A 16,325-nucleotide genomic window follows, 5' to 3' on the forward strand; every position below is an offset into this window, starting at 1 on the left:
TGCCTGCCAATTTCCTCCGAGGCTGTCCTGAGACTCTTGGAAAAGTGAGGGAGTGCCTTCTTGGAAAAAAAGGACAGACAGAACATGGACTCTAATCCAGTTCATCTGGAAATGCTATAAAACGTAGAGTAAAGGGATCTTGCCTGGTGGATGTATTACATACAGAGAACAGAAACCCTCCAGGATGGGAAGGACAGAAGACGACACAGTGACAAATTCTGGTCAGGGAAAAGACTGACCTCTGATACCCGGTTTACTAGATTCAAGAAATCAAAGGGCAGGGCTGGTGGTGAACCGGGAGACTGGCATTGACATACACACGTTACTATGTATAAAACAGGCAACTAATGAGAACCTACTGCACAGCGCGGGGAACTCTACTGAGTGCTCTGCGATGACCTAAATGGGAAGGAAATCAAAAAGAGAGGATGTGTATGTACAGCTGACTCACTCTGCTGCACAGCGGAAGCTAACACAACATTGTAAAGCAACTGGACTCCAAGAAAAAATTTTTACAAAATCAAATGGCAGTGAGAAGGGACAAAAACCAATTCCATGTATAAGATGGACATGTCAAAGGCTCAGAAAAGAGTGCTGACAGGTACCTCTGGAAACAGGTTGGGGTTGAAGAACAAAAAAAGAGGATGAAAGGAAAGAACCAGGTGTGTCCTGGTACCCTCTCCCCACATCTAGCTGGGTGACTGTCCCTCCTCCACCAGGCATAAGACTGGAAGTTTATTCTCTAAAAAGGGAAAGAGAGGTCTCAATGCAAATTGTACTCAAAAACAGGCAGATTAAATGAGTTTACACATATTGGATGCAGAAGACCACCCTGTCCTAAGCCTTCTTCCTCCTTTCAGCTCCCAGACCTCCAGCCCTTACCCCTAGCAGTCTGATTTTGACCCTCCAGACAGGAGACTGCAAGACCCTTCCATGAGGGGTCTGCTCAGACAGAAGGAAAGACTCAAACATAGTGGCATTGGGGTTCCCCACGACACAACCCACAGGTCACCCACCAGAGGAGTTCTGGTCGAGGAGCCCTGGCCCCTGTGCTCAGAGGACACTTTTTAGTCCCCAACTCTTAAATTTGAGAAGCCAACCAAGGACTGTGAATGAGTCAGCTAAAGAAAGAAGTTTCTAAAGTGAAAGCTCCAGATCAAACAGACACAGTAAACAGAGGGAGAAGCAGAAAGCACACACACGTGTCAGCACACCCAGTGTGCACGGTCAGCTCTCAACCCTTCACCTCTGGCCGTTCTTGTAATCACTGTAGCTCTTGAGACAGATACCAGGCTGATTATTCTCGTTTTACAGATGAGGCATTTGAAGAATGATGAGGTTAAATAACTCTCCCAAAGTCACAAACTGAAGTGGCAGAAGTGAGATTCAAACCGGGCCGTGTGGCTCTGTGCTTTCAACCACTACCTTTCAAAGCATCACCCCAGCCACCAACGGTCCATCGTTACAATTCTCGGTGGGAAAGAGAAGGCACTGAACTCCTCTTAAGAATAAGAAAGAACTGTAGCAAATTAAGAATGTGATAGATTAAAATGTGGTGCATTAAACTGGTGCAGTCTCGCAGAAAGTAGAGCAAAAAGCAAAATGGATGGAAAACAGAAAACGATAGGAAAATTGGAAGATTCATTCAGGAGGACCAATATCCAAATAAAAGAAAGTTCTAGCAGATTAGAGAAAACCAAAAAGCAAAAACCATGACAGAATTCCAGAAAATGTCCTAGAACTGAAAGACATAATTCCAGATGGAAGGATCTCATAAGAGCTCGGCATGACAGAGGAAAAGAGGCCAGCACCAGGGACAAGTGACCTGGAAGTCTCAGGGAACTGGGGACTAAAAGAGGATTCTATCAACTTTCAGGGAGAACAAAAACAGGCCACACCAAGAATCAAAAAACTGCAACCCTGGAAGCCAGGAGACAGTGGGGCACGGTTTTCAATAATTTGAAGGAAAATTATTTCCAACCTTGAATTTGATGTCCAGCTAATCTAGCAAATCAAGAATTAGAGGAGCAGAAACCCAATTTTCCCACATGCAAATTCTCAGAAAATTCACCCCTCTGATCACTCTTTCTCAGGAAGGATGTGCTCCTATAGTCAACGGGCAAAGCCTTAGAGGCAGACAGGAAATGGTAGATCTGACCCAGGACAGAAGGGAGCCACGGGCGATGGTGACGAGACCTCTGGTGACAACCAGGTCCCAGGGGTGGGGGAAATGAGTCCAGACGGGGGACAGGTCAGAGGATCCTGAAGTGCTGAAGAACAGGAAACTGAGGGAATTTACCTGCTGCATCCAAACGATGTCAGGGACTCTTGAGAACACTAACCCAGTTTGAGGATAATTTAAACACATACGCCAACACCACCAGGCAACTCCAGGAAGTCAGAAAGCAAAGCAGGAACGGTGACTATAATTTACTTCATGACAAAGCTCTGAACTGCACCAGCCTAGTAGGATCACTGGTAACTTCAATTACCCATCTTACCAAAATGATGATGCCAATATATCAGAGAGTGAGGAAGACAGGAAAGATCTGTGGTTAAAAGAGGTATAAAGGAGACCTACCTCCTTCTTTTCCATAGTATGAAATCAGAGCCTGGAACCAAAATATCAAGATGAAGGAACACATGCATGTTATTTACAGACACGGAAGAAAAGAGCATAATGATCAGCTGGGAGAATCTATGAGCGATTGCCTCTAGGAAAAGTGACAAGGGACACCACCGGTTTGCGTGTCAATCTTGGGGAACACTACAGTCTCAGATGCCTTGCAAAGGGAGAGGGATTAACAGACATGGATGAAGACGGGTGACATCACTGAATGTTCTCACAGCTAAGAGAAGTTGGCATTATCCCTCTTTCACCAAAAAGATAGTCAGGCCCAGACATCTACAGCTAGGCAATTTTTAAAGGTAGCTGAAGCCTAAATCTTAGTTTTGCCAGACCCCAGAATCTATACTTTCCTTCTGAGTCTTCATTCATATATTCAACCAGTATGAACTGAGCATACACTGAGCCTGGGACAGAAGGCGAGGCCCTGGGATAGAGCAGTGGATGAGACAGGTCCCAGTGCTTGACGCACTGAGCCTTCTGGTCTACCAAGGCAAACCAACAGTCAACAAGCCACAACTAATACCAAATCCAAGCCTGGAAGTGCCCACCCTGGGTGGTTACAGTTTATCAAGGGTTTTGCTCATCTGGTTCCTGGCCTTCTCCTCTGCCAGCCCACCATCAGTCCCACAGCATCATGGCACCTTGTCCTCCCCAACCCCCTGCACAGGGGAGTCATCACATGCCTCATCCTCGCACTTGCCCACAACACTTCGGGAACTCAACAGGCCATCAGCAGGCCTGCCAATCTGCTGCCACCCAGGTCCACGGCCTTCGGCTTCGATTTGGAAGGTATCACGTTTTGTTTTGTTTTAGATTAGAGTCAAGCTCAAAGGCCAGACCAGTTCTCCGAGGGAGAGGTCCACAGACACAGTCCCTTGTGCAGACGGGCCTCGGCGGGCACTGACAGGCATGCAGCGCCAGTGTAAGGCTCAGACACCAGAGTGGGGAGGGTCAGTCACTCAGTCGTGTCCGACTCTTTGTGACCCCATGGACTGCAGCACACCAGGCTTCCCTGTCCTTTACTATCTCCCAGAGTTGACTTAAAATCATGTCACTAGCTGCAGGACGGGGCAAAGTAGCCAAACTTCGCCGGGCCTCAGTGTCCACATCTGTAGAGTGGGGATACACCACCAACCTCAGAGGGTTCTGACTGTGCTTTATAATCTGCCGTGACCACAATACAGCGCAGGGTGAGGCTGACAGGTTGATTTCCCATGGCTGCCTCTAGCCGCTTCAGCCATAATTCAAGGTTATAGGGATTTCATCTTGTCAGCCTCTGAAAGGGGATCCTGGTCCCGGCTCTTCTCAGAGCTGCCCCTGGGACCCACTAGTCAGGAACCATCAGTTGGGAATTCAGACTTGACTTTGTCACAGTGTGAGGAGCTTGGTGTGTATGTGACTTATAAAACAGCTGAGTCACTGAGCCCACTCTGATAAGAAGCAGTACCCAAGGCTGGCTGACAGCTGGCCAAACAGCCTTTAGCCTGGCCGTTTTCTTCCTGGGTTCCAAATCAACTGCCCTCTCTACAGCCAGCCTTGACCCAGGGCTCACCAAGTCTTCCCCCTTCCGCCAAATCCAAGTCCCATCAGTCTCCCCTATTAACATCCCCTCCCCTCAACTTACTCCATCTGCCCAGACTTGGTTCTATTTCTTGGTTCTACCACTTACTAGCTCAGTAGACCTTGGCATTCATGATGTTCTTGCTCAGCCTTAGTTTGGGGGTGATAGCTAATAATGCCCATCACACGGGTTATTTCGAAGATGAGGTTCAGGGTCCAGCAAGGAGTCGACCCTCCATCCCCACACTCCCCATAATCACATCAAAGCCCTATGTATCCCTGACTTGACTGATTTTTACACAGCCTGTACTCTACATTATACATTTTTACAACATCGATGCCTGAAATCATCCTTAGTCACGCAAGCTGGGTCTCAGCTAAATCAGCCTGACAAGGATGGGGACAAGCTACAGCACAGGGGAGCCTTTGAGCTACACTGCCATCCTCATTGTCCTGCATGTTTGGGGAATTCCTGGAACATCCGATTGCAATTCCTGCTTGTTTTATAAACATAAGCAGGAATAGAAAACAATAAAAGTGTCATTATCAGTGAGCAGTACTGGTTTCATAAACTTAACTGTGGAGCCGATGGAACCAGAGCAAAGAAGATAATGGGGTGACCTTCAAGTAAGCAGAGAGGGGAAGTTCAGGGACATAAATGAGATAACAGAAATACAGCATGATGTCATTGAACCATGCTTAAACAGTGAAGAGTGATTAGGGCTTTCCTTCCCTTCTCTGGGAATTTAGGTTCCTCATAATTGTATGTTTATGTTTGAACTTTTAAAGCTCGATGTAAAGTTGCCAAAAATCACGAACTGCATATAAGCCAATCCTCTAATGATGCTCTCAGGTTTTCTAAATAGACTTTGATATTTCCCATGAAATAGAAGAGTGTTTATTCAGAATATCCAAGACTTGACTCACTCAGGGTTATCAGCATTTCCGGAGTTCTTGTATCTCAACTCTAAAGGAACACAAGGATTAGAATGGAGACAGTATGGCTGTCAAAGCATGTTGAATCGCAGGGTCCACGTAACAGGGGGTACCTAGAGGCTGCTGTGACGTCACCCTCTTCCTGCCTCACCACGCACGTTGCCAGGGCCACCCGGAGCATCGTCCCCCAGTCATTCACAGCCCTGCGTGCATCTCGGATCGCACCACTACTGCACGCGGACCTCTGGGCAAAGAGTCTCTGTAGGCCTAGGCAGGCCCCCATCTCCTGTCCCCTTAAGTCCTGCCCTGTTGCCCTTGGCCAGGCAGCCTGCCCACCAGATTCCACAGCCGAGGGGGGCCAGCCCTGTGACTAGAGCCCAGGCCTCTGCACTCCTGACTCAGGCTCAGCACCACCACCCTGGGTGTCCATCACACTCCCCTGGAAATGAAAGGGTATTCCAGGTGTGCACATGTTCCCCAGGAGTGTCTCTTCCAGGAAAGAGGAGAAGGCTTGATAAGCCACCTGTAGTTCATTCATGTGTGAGTTTCCTGTTGCTGCTGTGACCGAATACCATATACACGGAGGATTAAAACAACACAATTGTATTATCTGAAAGTTCCAGAAGTCAGGGGTCTGCAACAGGTGTGACAGACTAACATCAAAGTTGTCAGCAGGACTGTGCTCCTCCTGGAGACCCTAGGGGAGAATCCTTTTCTTGCTGGCTCACGGCTCCTTCCAGCAATGGCATCATTTCAGCCTCTGCTTCACACAGCTCCTCTCCAACCCCCCTGCTTCCCTCTTACAAGCATGCTTTTGATTAGGGGGACCCAGCCAGGTAACCCGTGATCATCCCAAGATCCTGTACTTAATCATATCTTCAAAGTCCCTTTTACCAAGCAAGGGAACACAGTCCCTGGTTCTGGCAACATGTTGGGGGCCATCGTTCAGCCTATAGCATTGCGGCAAACAGTTCTGCAGTTGAGAGCTGGCAGCCCAAAGATGCATGCGCTCCTCTGGGGACCTACTCAGGGCTGGTGGCTGGGAGTCCAGGGGAGGTGGCTGTGAATTCCTCCCCAGGCGGGCGCAGGCAGGGTGCTGCCCTAGATATAGCCACGGCCATTCTCTGCAGAAGGAGACGTGCAAACCAAGGTACAGAGATGAGAAAGGAGAAATAGGACCCAGCTATTCTGGATGCAGCTGGTTGATTCCATCAAACACAGAAGTGAGGGTGCCCAGAGGACACGGCAGGGTTTCTGCCCGAGGGCAAAAAGTTTTGGTAGAGGACTGACTTGGCAAGAGAGACAGACAAGACAGAGAGAGCCAGACCTCCGGATGGCAGGGCTCAAGTGGGACCAAGCAAGAAGCAAGAAAACAGTGGTCCTGGCAACTGACAAGGAAGATGTTTGCAAAAGCAGGCAAGAGAGGCAAACAAAGGCGTAGACAAGAGAGGTGTTTGAGGGTCAGGACTGACAGCTGCGGGAGGTGAGAGAGGGCCCTATCTGAGAGCCCAGTCATTTCACCACCAAACTGTTAGGTCACCTCCACGCCCCCTCCCCACCCCCTGCCCCAGTTCCCAGCAAGAAGGCCACAGAACGCTGCTTTTTAAGTATGTCATACCGTAGAAGATTAAAAATAGTTTAAAAAAGATATCAAAAGGGATATAAATACTGCAAAGGCTCCTGCCTACATGGAGTGCACCCCCCTAGGAGGGGTAAGCGTGGTGGGGCATGACATCATTGAGCCCTAATGCCTTCCACTTAAACCCCCCCAAGTTCTGCAGGAGCAGAAGGTCTCATTGGTTGACACCAGAACGATTCCAAGGCCTCTACAAAATTCCGTAATCCCTCCCTGGCTTTTCCTGGTCCTCAGAGCTCTGGACTATAACCTCCAAGCAGCAGTGGATCCTGGTGCTCAGGAAGGGCAAGCAGAATGCAGCTGAATGGGCCACCTCTGGAGTCCACCCCCTACACTGCAAACCCCCCCCCAACCCTGCCTGCAACCCCACCAGAGAGTCCTCTCCCACCCTCAACCACACTCCCCTACCCCGTAGTCCCACACTGTCTGCCTCTGGGACCACAGATATTTTCAGGCCCACATCCTCAAGGCTGGATCAGGCTTCCCCTGGCCCTTTACTCCTGGTAGCACCCACCTTAGCATCCTCAGTCCTAAAGTGCTCATCTTAGCCTCAAGATGCCCTTGTCCACGGTGTCCTGAGCATCCATCCATCCCTGCATCCCAGTTCCCACATTCCAGGGCGGACTCAACAACGATTATTTGAACAAACGGCTGGGCTTCCAGGGGGAAGTCCATTACTAAAGCAGGCATAGAACCCACCCCAGGCACGTGTCAACCTTCTGCGAATAAGGCTGGGCTGCGTACATGCAACAACCCTTCACAAGCATCTCTGACTTGCCATGTGACCTGGGTCTAGGTTGAGAAAACAAAAGGACCCTACCACCCCACAGGAAGCTCCCGGGATTCCCACACTCCGAAGGGGCCAGAGAGCAACCATTTGGGGTTTGTGGGTCTCTGCTGCCACAGCTTCTCAGTTGTCCCTGTGATACACTTGAATGGGCAGAGCGGTGTTCCAATAAAACTTGATTCCCCCCAAACAGGCAGCAGGCTGTATCCAGCCTTCAGACCATAGTTCACTAATCCCTGCCTTGATACGAAAAAAAAAAAAAATTAATGAAAGAAAAGCAGACAGACTACTCAGGGAAAAACTGTGAAAGATCCTTTAAAACCACCCTTTGTGATTTTTGACGCTGCCTCTAATTCCTTCTGTGACTGAGACAATCCACCACTGTTTAAAAAATTAAGAGGTGCAGGGACAGGGTGGGGGGAGTAAGAAAAGGTTTCTAATGCTTCAACCACTACAAAGACAATTACTTTCCTCTTCTCTCTTCCCCTCTGAGGCAGGGCAGGCATGACCTCTGGCTGGTCAGACAGGACTCTGCCCACTGTCTCAGCTGTTTCGGTCAAAAATTAAATGCCAGAGTGTTCCCTGGCTCCGGGAGGGCAGTTAATGTAACCTGGGCCTCTTGGGCAAAGGGCTGGCTCCTCAGAGCACTGGATCTGCTCAGAAGCCTCCCCCACACCTTGGAACTGCTCTGATGGAGTCAAGGCCAATTACTAACAAGGGATTCTGGGAGAAAGCTCTTCTGGGGTCGCCATCTGGATGGAGGGCTTCCGTCTCACTGTGGACCCGCCCTTTCAGTGATGGGCTTCTGCTCCACATGGTCTGGAACATTCCTCAGTACAAACGCCCATGTGTAGGGCAGGGACCATGCGTGAGCTGGTCCCTGAACCTCCCCGGGGTCAACCTTCAATTCTGCCCAGCTAATTCAGAGTATGTGTCCCAGATCTTTCCTGGGCTCTTCTAGGAACCATGATTAAGCAGCCCAAGAATAAACCAAGAAGGCACCTCATTTACCCACGTGTGTGTTTCTAACAGAGCTCATGACCTGTGACCTCTTCTACACAGGACCCTAAATGGGAGTGAGTCTCCCGCTCCTGACAGTGAGAAGAATTCAGGAACGCAGCCAGCTGTGCTCAGCGGTGCCAAGAGCTTCAGGATGGCCACCCACCCATGTGTGCCATGGGCTGGAACCAGGATGGCTTTACGTGGGGATGCTCTGTCCAGGGGGCTTCCCTGGGGGCTCAGCAGCAAAGAACCTGCCTGCAGTGCAGGAGACACAGGAGACTTGGGTGCAATTTCTGGGTGGGGAAGATCTCCTGGAGGAGGGCATGGCAACCCACTCCAGCACTCTTGCCTGGAGAATTCCATGGACAGAGGAACCTAGTGGGCTATATATAATCCATAGGGTCGCACAAAGTCAGACATGACTGAAGCAACTTGGCATGCACACCCACCGTGTCCAGGGCCCGCCCCGCCGCCCTGCACCACCTTTGGGGCCCCATGTGAGCCCCTGACAGTCCTACCCTCTCCTTCGGCAGATGAGGAGACTAAGGCACAGGGAGGGGAAAGAGATTTCCCAGGATCCCACAGCAAGCGAGCGGGCAAAGCCAGGACCCAGACCCGGGCCTGCAGCTGCCCTGTCCTGGCTGTGGCTTCCCCAGTTGCACACCTGCTCCACCTGGAAAGGCTGTTCGAGAAGAATCCGCACCCGGAGGGAGGCAGGCAGCCAGGGCTGGAACACAGCCTTTCGTGGACAAAATCCAGAGTTAACTCAAAGCCGGTGGCATGACTCCAGCTGGGGGGCCGAAAGCCATGTTCTACATACTGACTCATCCTTTAGAACCAAGCACACAGCCCCGGGGGGCAGAGCCTTAATGGGCAGCAAGTTACTGAAGGATGCGAAGCATCTGAATTTGATTTACTTGGTGGTTTTTTTGTAGACAAACCTCCAGCACGCTTGCTGCGCCCTCTGAGAGCTGAGGATGGCAGAAGCAGGAGAGATTCCCTGACTGTAATTTGGCTTCTCTGGGTGCTGACCAGCTTGGGCCATGGCGTTATTTCCTGATCCCATGGCTGTCTGCGCAAGAGGTCTTTGCTGTTCAGTAGCTCAGTCATGTCTGACTCTCTGCTACCCCATGGACTGCAGCACACCAGGCTTTTCTGTTCTTCACTGTCTCCCAGAGCTGGCTCAAACTCATGTCCATGGAATCGATGATGCCATCCAACCATCTCGTTCTCTGTCGTCCCCTTCTCCTCCTGCCCTCGGGAGGGTGCCAGGTGCGAGGAGCGGGAGGGGAGGCTGATGAGGCAACCTGAACCGGACCCCACAGGGCCTCGTCCACCAGGGAAGGGACTTGAACTTAACCTTGTAAACCAGCGCAGCCTGACCTTTTCCACACCCCAGCACTCATGGATAAGGATGCTTATCCTAGGGTGGATGGGAGCTGCCCTGCGCCCTCAAGTTGGCCGTGGAGACCCGCGGAAGGCATTAGCAGGGACGTGTGTTGGTGGCCGGGTGGTGGGTGACTTGGAGGAGGTCACTATGGAGTCTGGGCTGGCGTGAGGAGGGCCTGGGCATGGGCCAACGGGAGGAGAGGAGGAAGCAGCTATAAAGGCCAGGGCCGATCTTCCTGAGCACACAGGCACAGTCCTGCCCCTGAGCCTGCCTTCAGGCAATCCTGGGCCACTTTCCTGCCTTCCGCGTTGCGTAACACAACGGAATTCATGCTGTCAAGTTACTGCTCTGCCCTCAAGGTCTGGGTTCTCAGGTGGCACTAGTGGTAAAGAACTCACTTGCCAATACAGGAGACTTAAGAGACGTGGGTTCAATCTCTGGGTCGGAAAGATTGCCTGGAGGAGGGCCTGGCAACCCACTGCAGTACTCTTGCCTGAAGAATCCCATGGACAGAGGAGCCTGGCGGGCTACAGTCCATACGGTCGCAAAGAGTCAGACACAACTGAAACGACTTAGCACACACACTCAAGGTCTGGTTTCAGTGTCGACTCCCCCCAGAGGCCCTCCCGGCTCCCCACCCTGAGGCTACCAGCTCCTTCACCCAGGCGGCCTTTGCCCAAGGTTTACAGAGCCACTGAGATGGGAAACGTGGCTTAGTCTGACCTGCGTTCAGATCTCAGCCCCACTTACGAGCCCATGAGCTTGGAGGCAAGTCATTCTAGCTCTCCACTTCCCAAACAGCCTCCAAGGCTTGTGGAAAGAGTTCTAAAGAGCGGTTTGTGCCTTGCCTGGCAAGCAGGCTGCTCAAAGTTGAGTGAACTGTCACCACCTCTGTTTGGCAGTCAATCCAAGGGTCCCGAGACACAGTTTGTTTTGCTAACCCTGGGTGATACTGCTCTCCGATAAATCCTGGCTGAGAGAGACACTGAAGCAAAGCCGGGGATGCTGCTTAGGGAACCCCAGTTAGCAGGGCCCAGTTGGCAGTGCTGGACACCCCTACCTAGCAGGCTCCCCTAGATGCAGTGAGGAAAGCTTACATATGCCCGCTGCTGCACAGCGTACATGCTCAGCTGTGCCCGACTCTTTGCAAGCCCGCCAGACTGCTCTGTCCATGGGATTTTTCCAGGCAAGGATACTGGAGTGGGTTGCCATTTCCTACTCCAGCAGATCTTCCCAATCCAGGGATGGAACCCGCAACTCTCACCTCTCCTGCACTGGCAGGCGGATTCTTCACCTCTGCGCCCCCTAGGAAGCCCAGCCCTACCTAACTCCATCCACCTCCAACTCTGGGTGCCAGGTCTTGGCCAGGTCACTCAGGAATAATGAGGCCAAGCTTCACAGCATTAGACCCAACAGGCACCCGTGCAATAGGAGACGGTCCCGCACTGAACGGATGACTTTGCTGCCAGAAGCAGAAAACTGGAGTCCCAGTCTGGCTGAGTGCCATGATGGTGTTACGCTCCTTCAAAGCAGGGACAGGAACCAACTCCGCGCTCCCTGGAGTCTGCATGACGCGATCCTCTTGGCACATGTTTGCTAAACTCAACAGGAAAAGGGCTGTGAATCTTGGGGGTGGTGGAGGCTCCCTATATAAACGGGGGCATCTTTCAAATCCTGGCCTGACACCAGCCTTGGACCAACAGTCAGGGGACCTCAGAACTGGTCCAGCATTCAGCTGGACCCTGAGGCTAAGTCCAAAAGCGGGGCAGTCAGGGCAGCCTTGTCATCGGAAAGGCACCCAGCCCATGGCTGCCGGAAGCTGGGCTGAGAATTAAGGCGCAGACCTGAACCGGCCGCCTCCAACCTCCACTCCACCCCACGCGGCTCCTGGGAACTGGGGGCCACCAGGTGGCAGCTGCCCACATCCTGCAATTCCATGTTCTCCCCTCTGAAAAGGTCAACAGCTTGGGCCGCCCCCGCTTCCTTGCGACGGACCCTGTGGGGGTGACACTGGCAGCTTCTCGCCCAGATGGACCTCTGCGCTCTCGGCCAGAGAGTTCTTCATTTGCAGACACTTTTAAGAGCCCATGGATGCGAGCACATCGAAAGGACTTCATGTGTCAGGTACAGGGAGTCGTCGCAGCCCTCCTGAGAGAGGCTATGCTTCCTGCCCTGCTCACCCTGACCTCCAGAGACAGGTCAGGAAGTCTTCATTCCAGCATTCCAGGGGGGATGGTCTGGTGACATTACAATCATATTTGCATGGATTCCAGAATTCCACAGTTTGAGGACATAGAGAAAAGCTTGTTGGAGGCTGAGGATCCGCCTCAGTCCCTGTGATGCAGATCTGTGAAATGCCACTGTACCCGGCATCCCATCACCACGACAACTGCTGCCCACCTGTGCTCGAAGGAAGCACAGAATTTGGAAAATAACCCTTCTGCCTGGACTCCTGCCTCTCTGGACTAGAACCAAGTTCAGATGATCGAGGCCCCCACCTATGGCCTACATGTCACCCAGACACGTCCAGGGCTGGCCGACACCCACCAGCTGGTTTGGGCAGATGCTCTAAGCGCGGTGAAGGCTGCCTTCCAGACCTGGCCCTTTGGCTGGACTTCCTGAGCACCAGAGAGACGAGGAGAGAAAACAGCCGTTTAGCATCCTCAAGAGATAGGGATGCCAAGAGAAAGATGGAGAGAGACAAGACAGATTCCTGTCCCCACCTCCTCTTCCAGCCTCTTCTCAGAGATGCTGGGCAGGGCTGGGCAGAGCTGCACAACTATAGGCCAGCAACTCCACAGCAGCCCCCAGGACTGACAGCTCCAGCCCTCCAGGACAGCCTGAACTGCAAACAACCCAAAGGTGCCTCACTGAAGAACACATCAACAAACTGTGGTACATCCATACAGTGGATGAGTCCTCGGCAAAAACAAGGAAGTACATTCTGCCTGATCTCGGGCTAGGAGCGCGACTGACACAGCGAGATGGCTGGGCACTGGGGACCTTTAGCAGGTAATGAAAGGGTTCCCCAGCTGCGTTGTTAGGATGTTTGCAAAACCCTGCAGATTTACTAAAAATCACTGACTTATAAACTTAGTTTGAATTTTATGATATGTAAATCATACTTCAATGAAGTAGTTTTTTAAAAAACTTTAAGAAAGGAACTACTGATACAAGCAAGAAAGTGATACAAGTACCCAATATAATGCGGAACAACAAAAAAGGCCATTTCAAAAGAGTACATACACTGTACTCTTCAATTTTGTAAGAAATTCTAGAGGCAAAACTATAGCAATAAAGATTAAAATAGTAGTTGCTTTATTGAGGTGGGGGTGGTGGGAAGGGAGACAAAACATCCATCTGGGTACTAGAAAATTTCTACACCATGATCTTAGTAATGGTTACACGTGTGTATCCACTCATGAAAATATGTTGGGCTTGTCCTTGAGATTAATGCATATTTCGTATACACATAATAAACATAAATAACACACACAACATTAAAAGTTTGTTTTTTTAAAACAGCAAAGCCCACTGATGCTCAAACTGTAATTGGCAATTCAGTAGAAGTGAGGGCAGTTCACTGGGAACTGAGAGAGAAGAGTCCACTCAGTGAGCTCCTACTCAACCCTCAAGATCCATTTCAAATTGCCCCCATTCAGCAAAGCCCTCTCTCACCGTTCCCAGTGTAACTAGCTGCTCATATTGTTGAACATCCCTTCACAAATTGATATCCTTCACATTGACAGTTGAGGAGTGCAGGGAACTGTTGCACCAAGATTTGGTTGGTATGTGCTTATTAAACATCCACTGATTGCCTCACACACACACACACACTCCCGACAGCCCAAACTAGATGCCATCTCAGCAAAAGATACTAACGCCCATCCCCAAAACAGGATGTCTGTTCTCAGGCAACAGGACCCAGATGTGAGACTTATCGAAAAAGATGATTTTCAGTATCTCCAGCTCAATCCTCCTTGTTTTACACCAATCACAGCAGAAAAGGTTCAGGGGAGCCCAGAACAAACTCGATTTCCAGTGTCCAGTGCACAGGGCTCCCTTCCTCCCCACTTCAAGTCACCTCTGCCTACACTGTCCCTGCCCAGCCTAGGGGTGGAGCAGACCATGTGGGCTCCCAGGAAATATTCTACCAGGTGTAATGTTTAATTAAACTTGACTGCCTGGTCACCCCTTTCAAGACTGCACCCTGCCCACTTGGAATGAGAGGGGGGACCCACCACCCCACCCCATTACCTCTCTGTCCAGGCCTCCCAGCTCTCTCTGAGTCACCCCCTAACCACAGAATCTCTAGAAATCCAAGCCTGAAGAGGAAGCTGCTAAACTTCCCTGCCAGGGTCTATATGAGTGAAGAGAGCCCAGAGGTGAAACTCGGTCCAGTTCGGCAGAGTTCATATGTGAAAAGAGATAGGCTGGAAGTACACCTCCACAAAAAGCAGCTTTCTTTGGATGTGTGGTGCATGAATGGGTTACCAGGAGGAGACTGTGGGTGAAGTTTTTCCTTTAAATATGTTTGTGCTTTCTAAGTTTCCACAAAGGACAGACTCCTCGGGAAGATAAAGACTCTTCATCTGTGGCGGGAGACGCCCCACCGCCCCCCGCCCCCCTCCCAGCCCAGGTCAGACTTGCTGGCTCCCAAGCTTCTCTTTCACCTTGTCCCAAGATACACACAGGTCCCAGCGTCCCGCGCCGCGGGCGGGCCTCTCGCCCTTATCCCACCCCCCGCCGCAGCTCCCGGAACAAAGCGGTATCTTGACCCCACGGATCCGTGCCTCTGACCTCCTTCTCCTCGGCTACAGCGAGGCGCCGCCCCCCATTCAATTCCCCTAGCCCTGGAGGTACTTAGGAACTGTGTTCGAACACACACACACACACACACACACACACACACACACACACACACACACGCAAACGCACTTTCTCCTCCCCTCCCTGACCTGGGCCACCACCCCCAAGAGCCCAAGTACAAACTTCTCCAAACTCGCAGCTGTGGCTGGAGGGGGAGTCGTGACGTCCCCTCCACAAAGCAAATGGGATGCCCCCCACCACACACACACACACACACACACACACACACACACACACACACACGTGTGCCACCCCACTCCCGGGTCCCTGTTCATCTGGCCCGGGGGCGGCAATGCCCGGGTTTGAGGGCCGGTGTCTCGCCGCCATACCCCCGCCCCCCGCCAGGGCCCCCAGTAAGTGACAGGACGGAGACAGGAGCGGGCTGGGGGCGGCGCGGGTCGGAGCTCGGTCGGTGGGGGCGGGGAGCGGCCCCTGGGGCGCCGGGCTCCCCCCGATCGGCGCCCCTCTCCGGGGAGGCGGGGGCGCGCTACCTTGCAGGTTCTGGACTCGGATGTCGCTGATCTGTCCGATGAGCTCCTCGCGCTGGAACCAGTCCCATTCCTGCGCAGCCATGAAGCGCGGGCGGGAGGGCCGGGGCGCCGCGGCCGGGCGCGGGCGGCGGGCGCGGAGAGCCGGGCGGGCGGGCGTGCGAGCGGCACGCACCCGGCGAGGGCGCCGCGGAGCCGGAGGAGCGCGGGCGCGGGCGGGGCGCGGGCGGGGCGCGGGCGGGGCGGGCGAGCGCGCGGCGGGCCGCCCCCGCCGCGGGCGGGCAGCGGGCGGGCGCGGGGCGGCGGGTGCGGGGCGCCGGGCGAGCGCTCACTCCCCCATCCGGGGGCGGGGGCCCGGGGGGCCGAGGGGAGGGGCGGGGCGGGGCGGGGAGGGAGGCTGGACTCCGGCCGGTTTCTTTCCTTTTTTTTTTTTTTTCCGGGGTGTTTGTGGCTGGGATTGTGTGGTTGCAAAAGGGTTGGTGATGAGGCGCGGGGTCCCTGCCCCCAGATTGTGATGTTTCAGCGGGCGGCGAGTCGCGTGACGCCACCCCGCGGGTCCCTGATACGCCCTCCACCCTGACTCCCAGCGCCTCCCCCCACCCCGCTCCCGTCCCACCTAGGACCCTGACAGGCACACCCTTGTATCCCAGGCCCCTTGCCCCCGCTCAGTTCGGGGAGGCAGCCCCCGACGGAGTGGGGGCGCCCCAAGCCGTGCCCATCCGCCCCTGGGACGCTCGGGCACTGGCCAGGGCCTGGGAAAGGGGCCAGCCGAGTGTGCAGATGGAGTCTGGGGGTTCTCTCTCCAGATTTCTTTTCTGGGTTTGGATATTGGGAACCTGTTCCGCGGGGATCCAGTACAGAAGTAACCCCAGATTCTAGGAAGGAGGGAAAAGCGGCCAACACTAGGGCACCTCAGTCTCCAAGCGACCCTCTCTGGGGCTTTACTGAAAACGAAAGAGTATGGACTTTTCCGTGGGGTGTGTGTGTGTTTCTTCCCTGTTTCTTTTGAGTCTTGAGAGTTCCAGGAT

The 16,325-nt window shown here is 52.9% G+C and overlaps 1 protein-coding gene across 4 annotated transcripts in view; it reads right to left on the reverse strand.

The window, feature by feature from the left end:
* Nucleotides 1-15,639, reverse strand: part of CLMN (calmin) — a 144,414-nt gene extending 128,775 nt beyond the window's left edge. For all 4 annotated transcript variants that reach the window (XM_069559713.1, XM_069559712.1, XM_069559711.1 and 1 more), the window contains exon 1: nucleotides 15,301-15,639. In XM_069559713.1, coding sequence (XP_069415814.1) covers nucleotides 15,301-15,382 — 82 coding nt within the window. In that variant the 5' untranslated portion in view covers nucleotides 15,383-15,639. The remainder of the gene's footprint in view (nucleotides 1-15,300) is intronic.
* Between the last annotated feature and the right edge of the window lie 686 nt (nucleotides 15,640-16,325).

The sequence above is a fragment of the Ovis canadensis genome, chromosome 18 (genome assembly GCF_042477335.2).
Source record: "Ovis canadensis isolate MfBH-ARS-UI-01 breed Bighorn chromosome 18, ARS-UI_OviCan_v2, whole genome shotgun sequence".
Taxonomy (NCBI): Eukaryota; Metazoa; Chordata; class Mammalia; order Artiodactyla; family Bovidae; genus Ovis; species Ovis canadensis.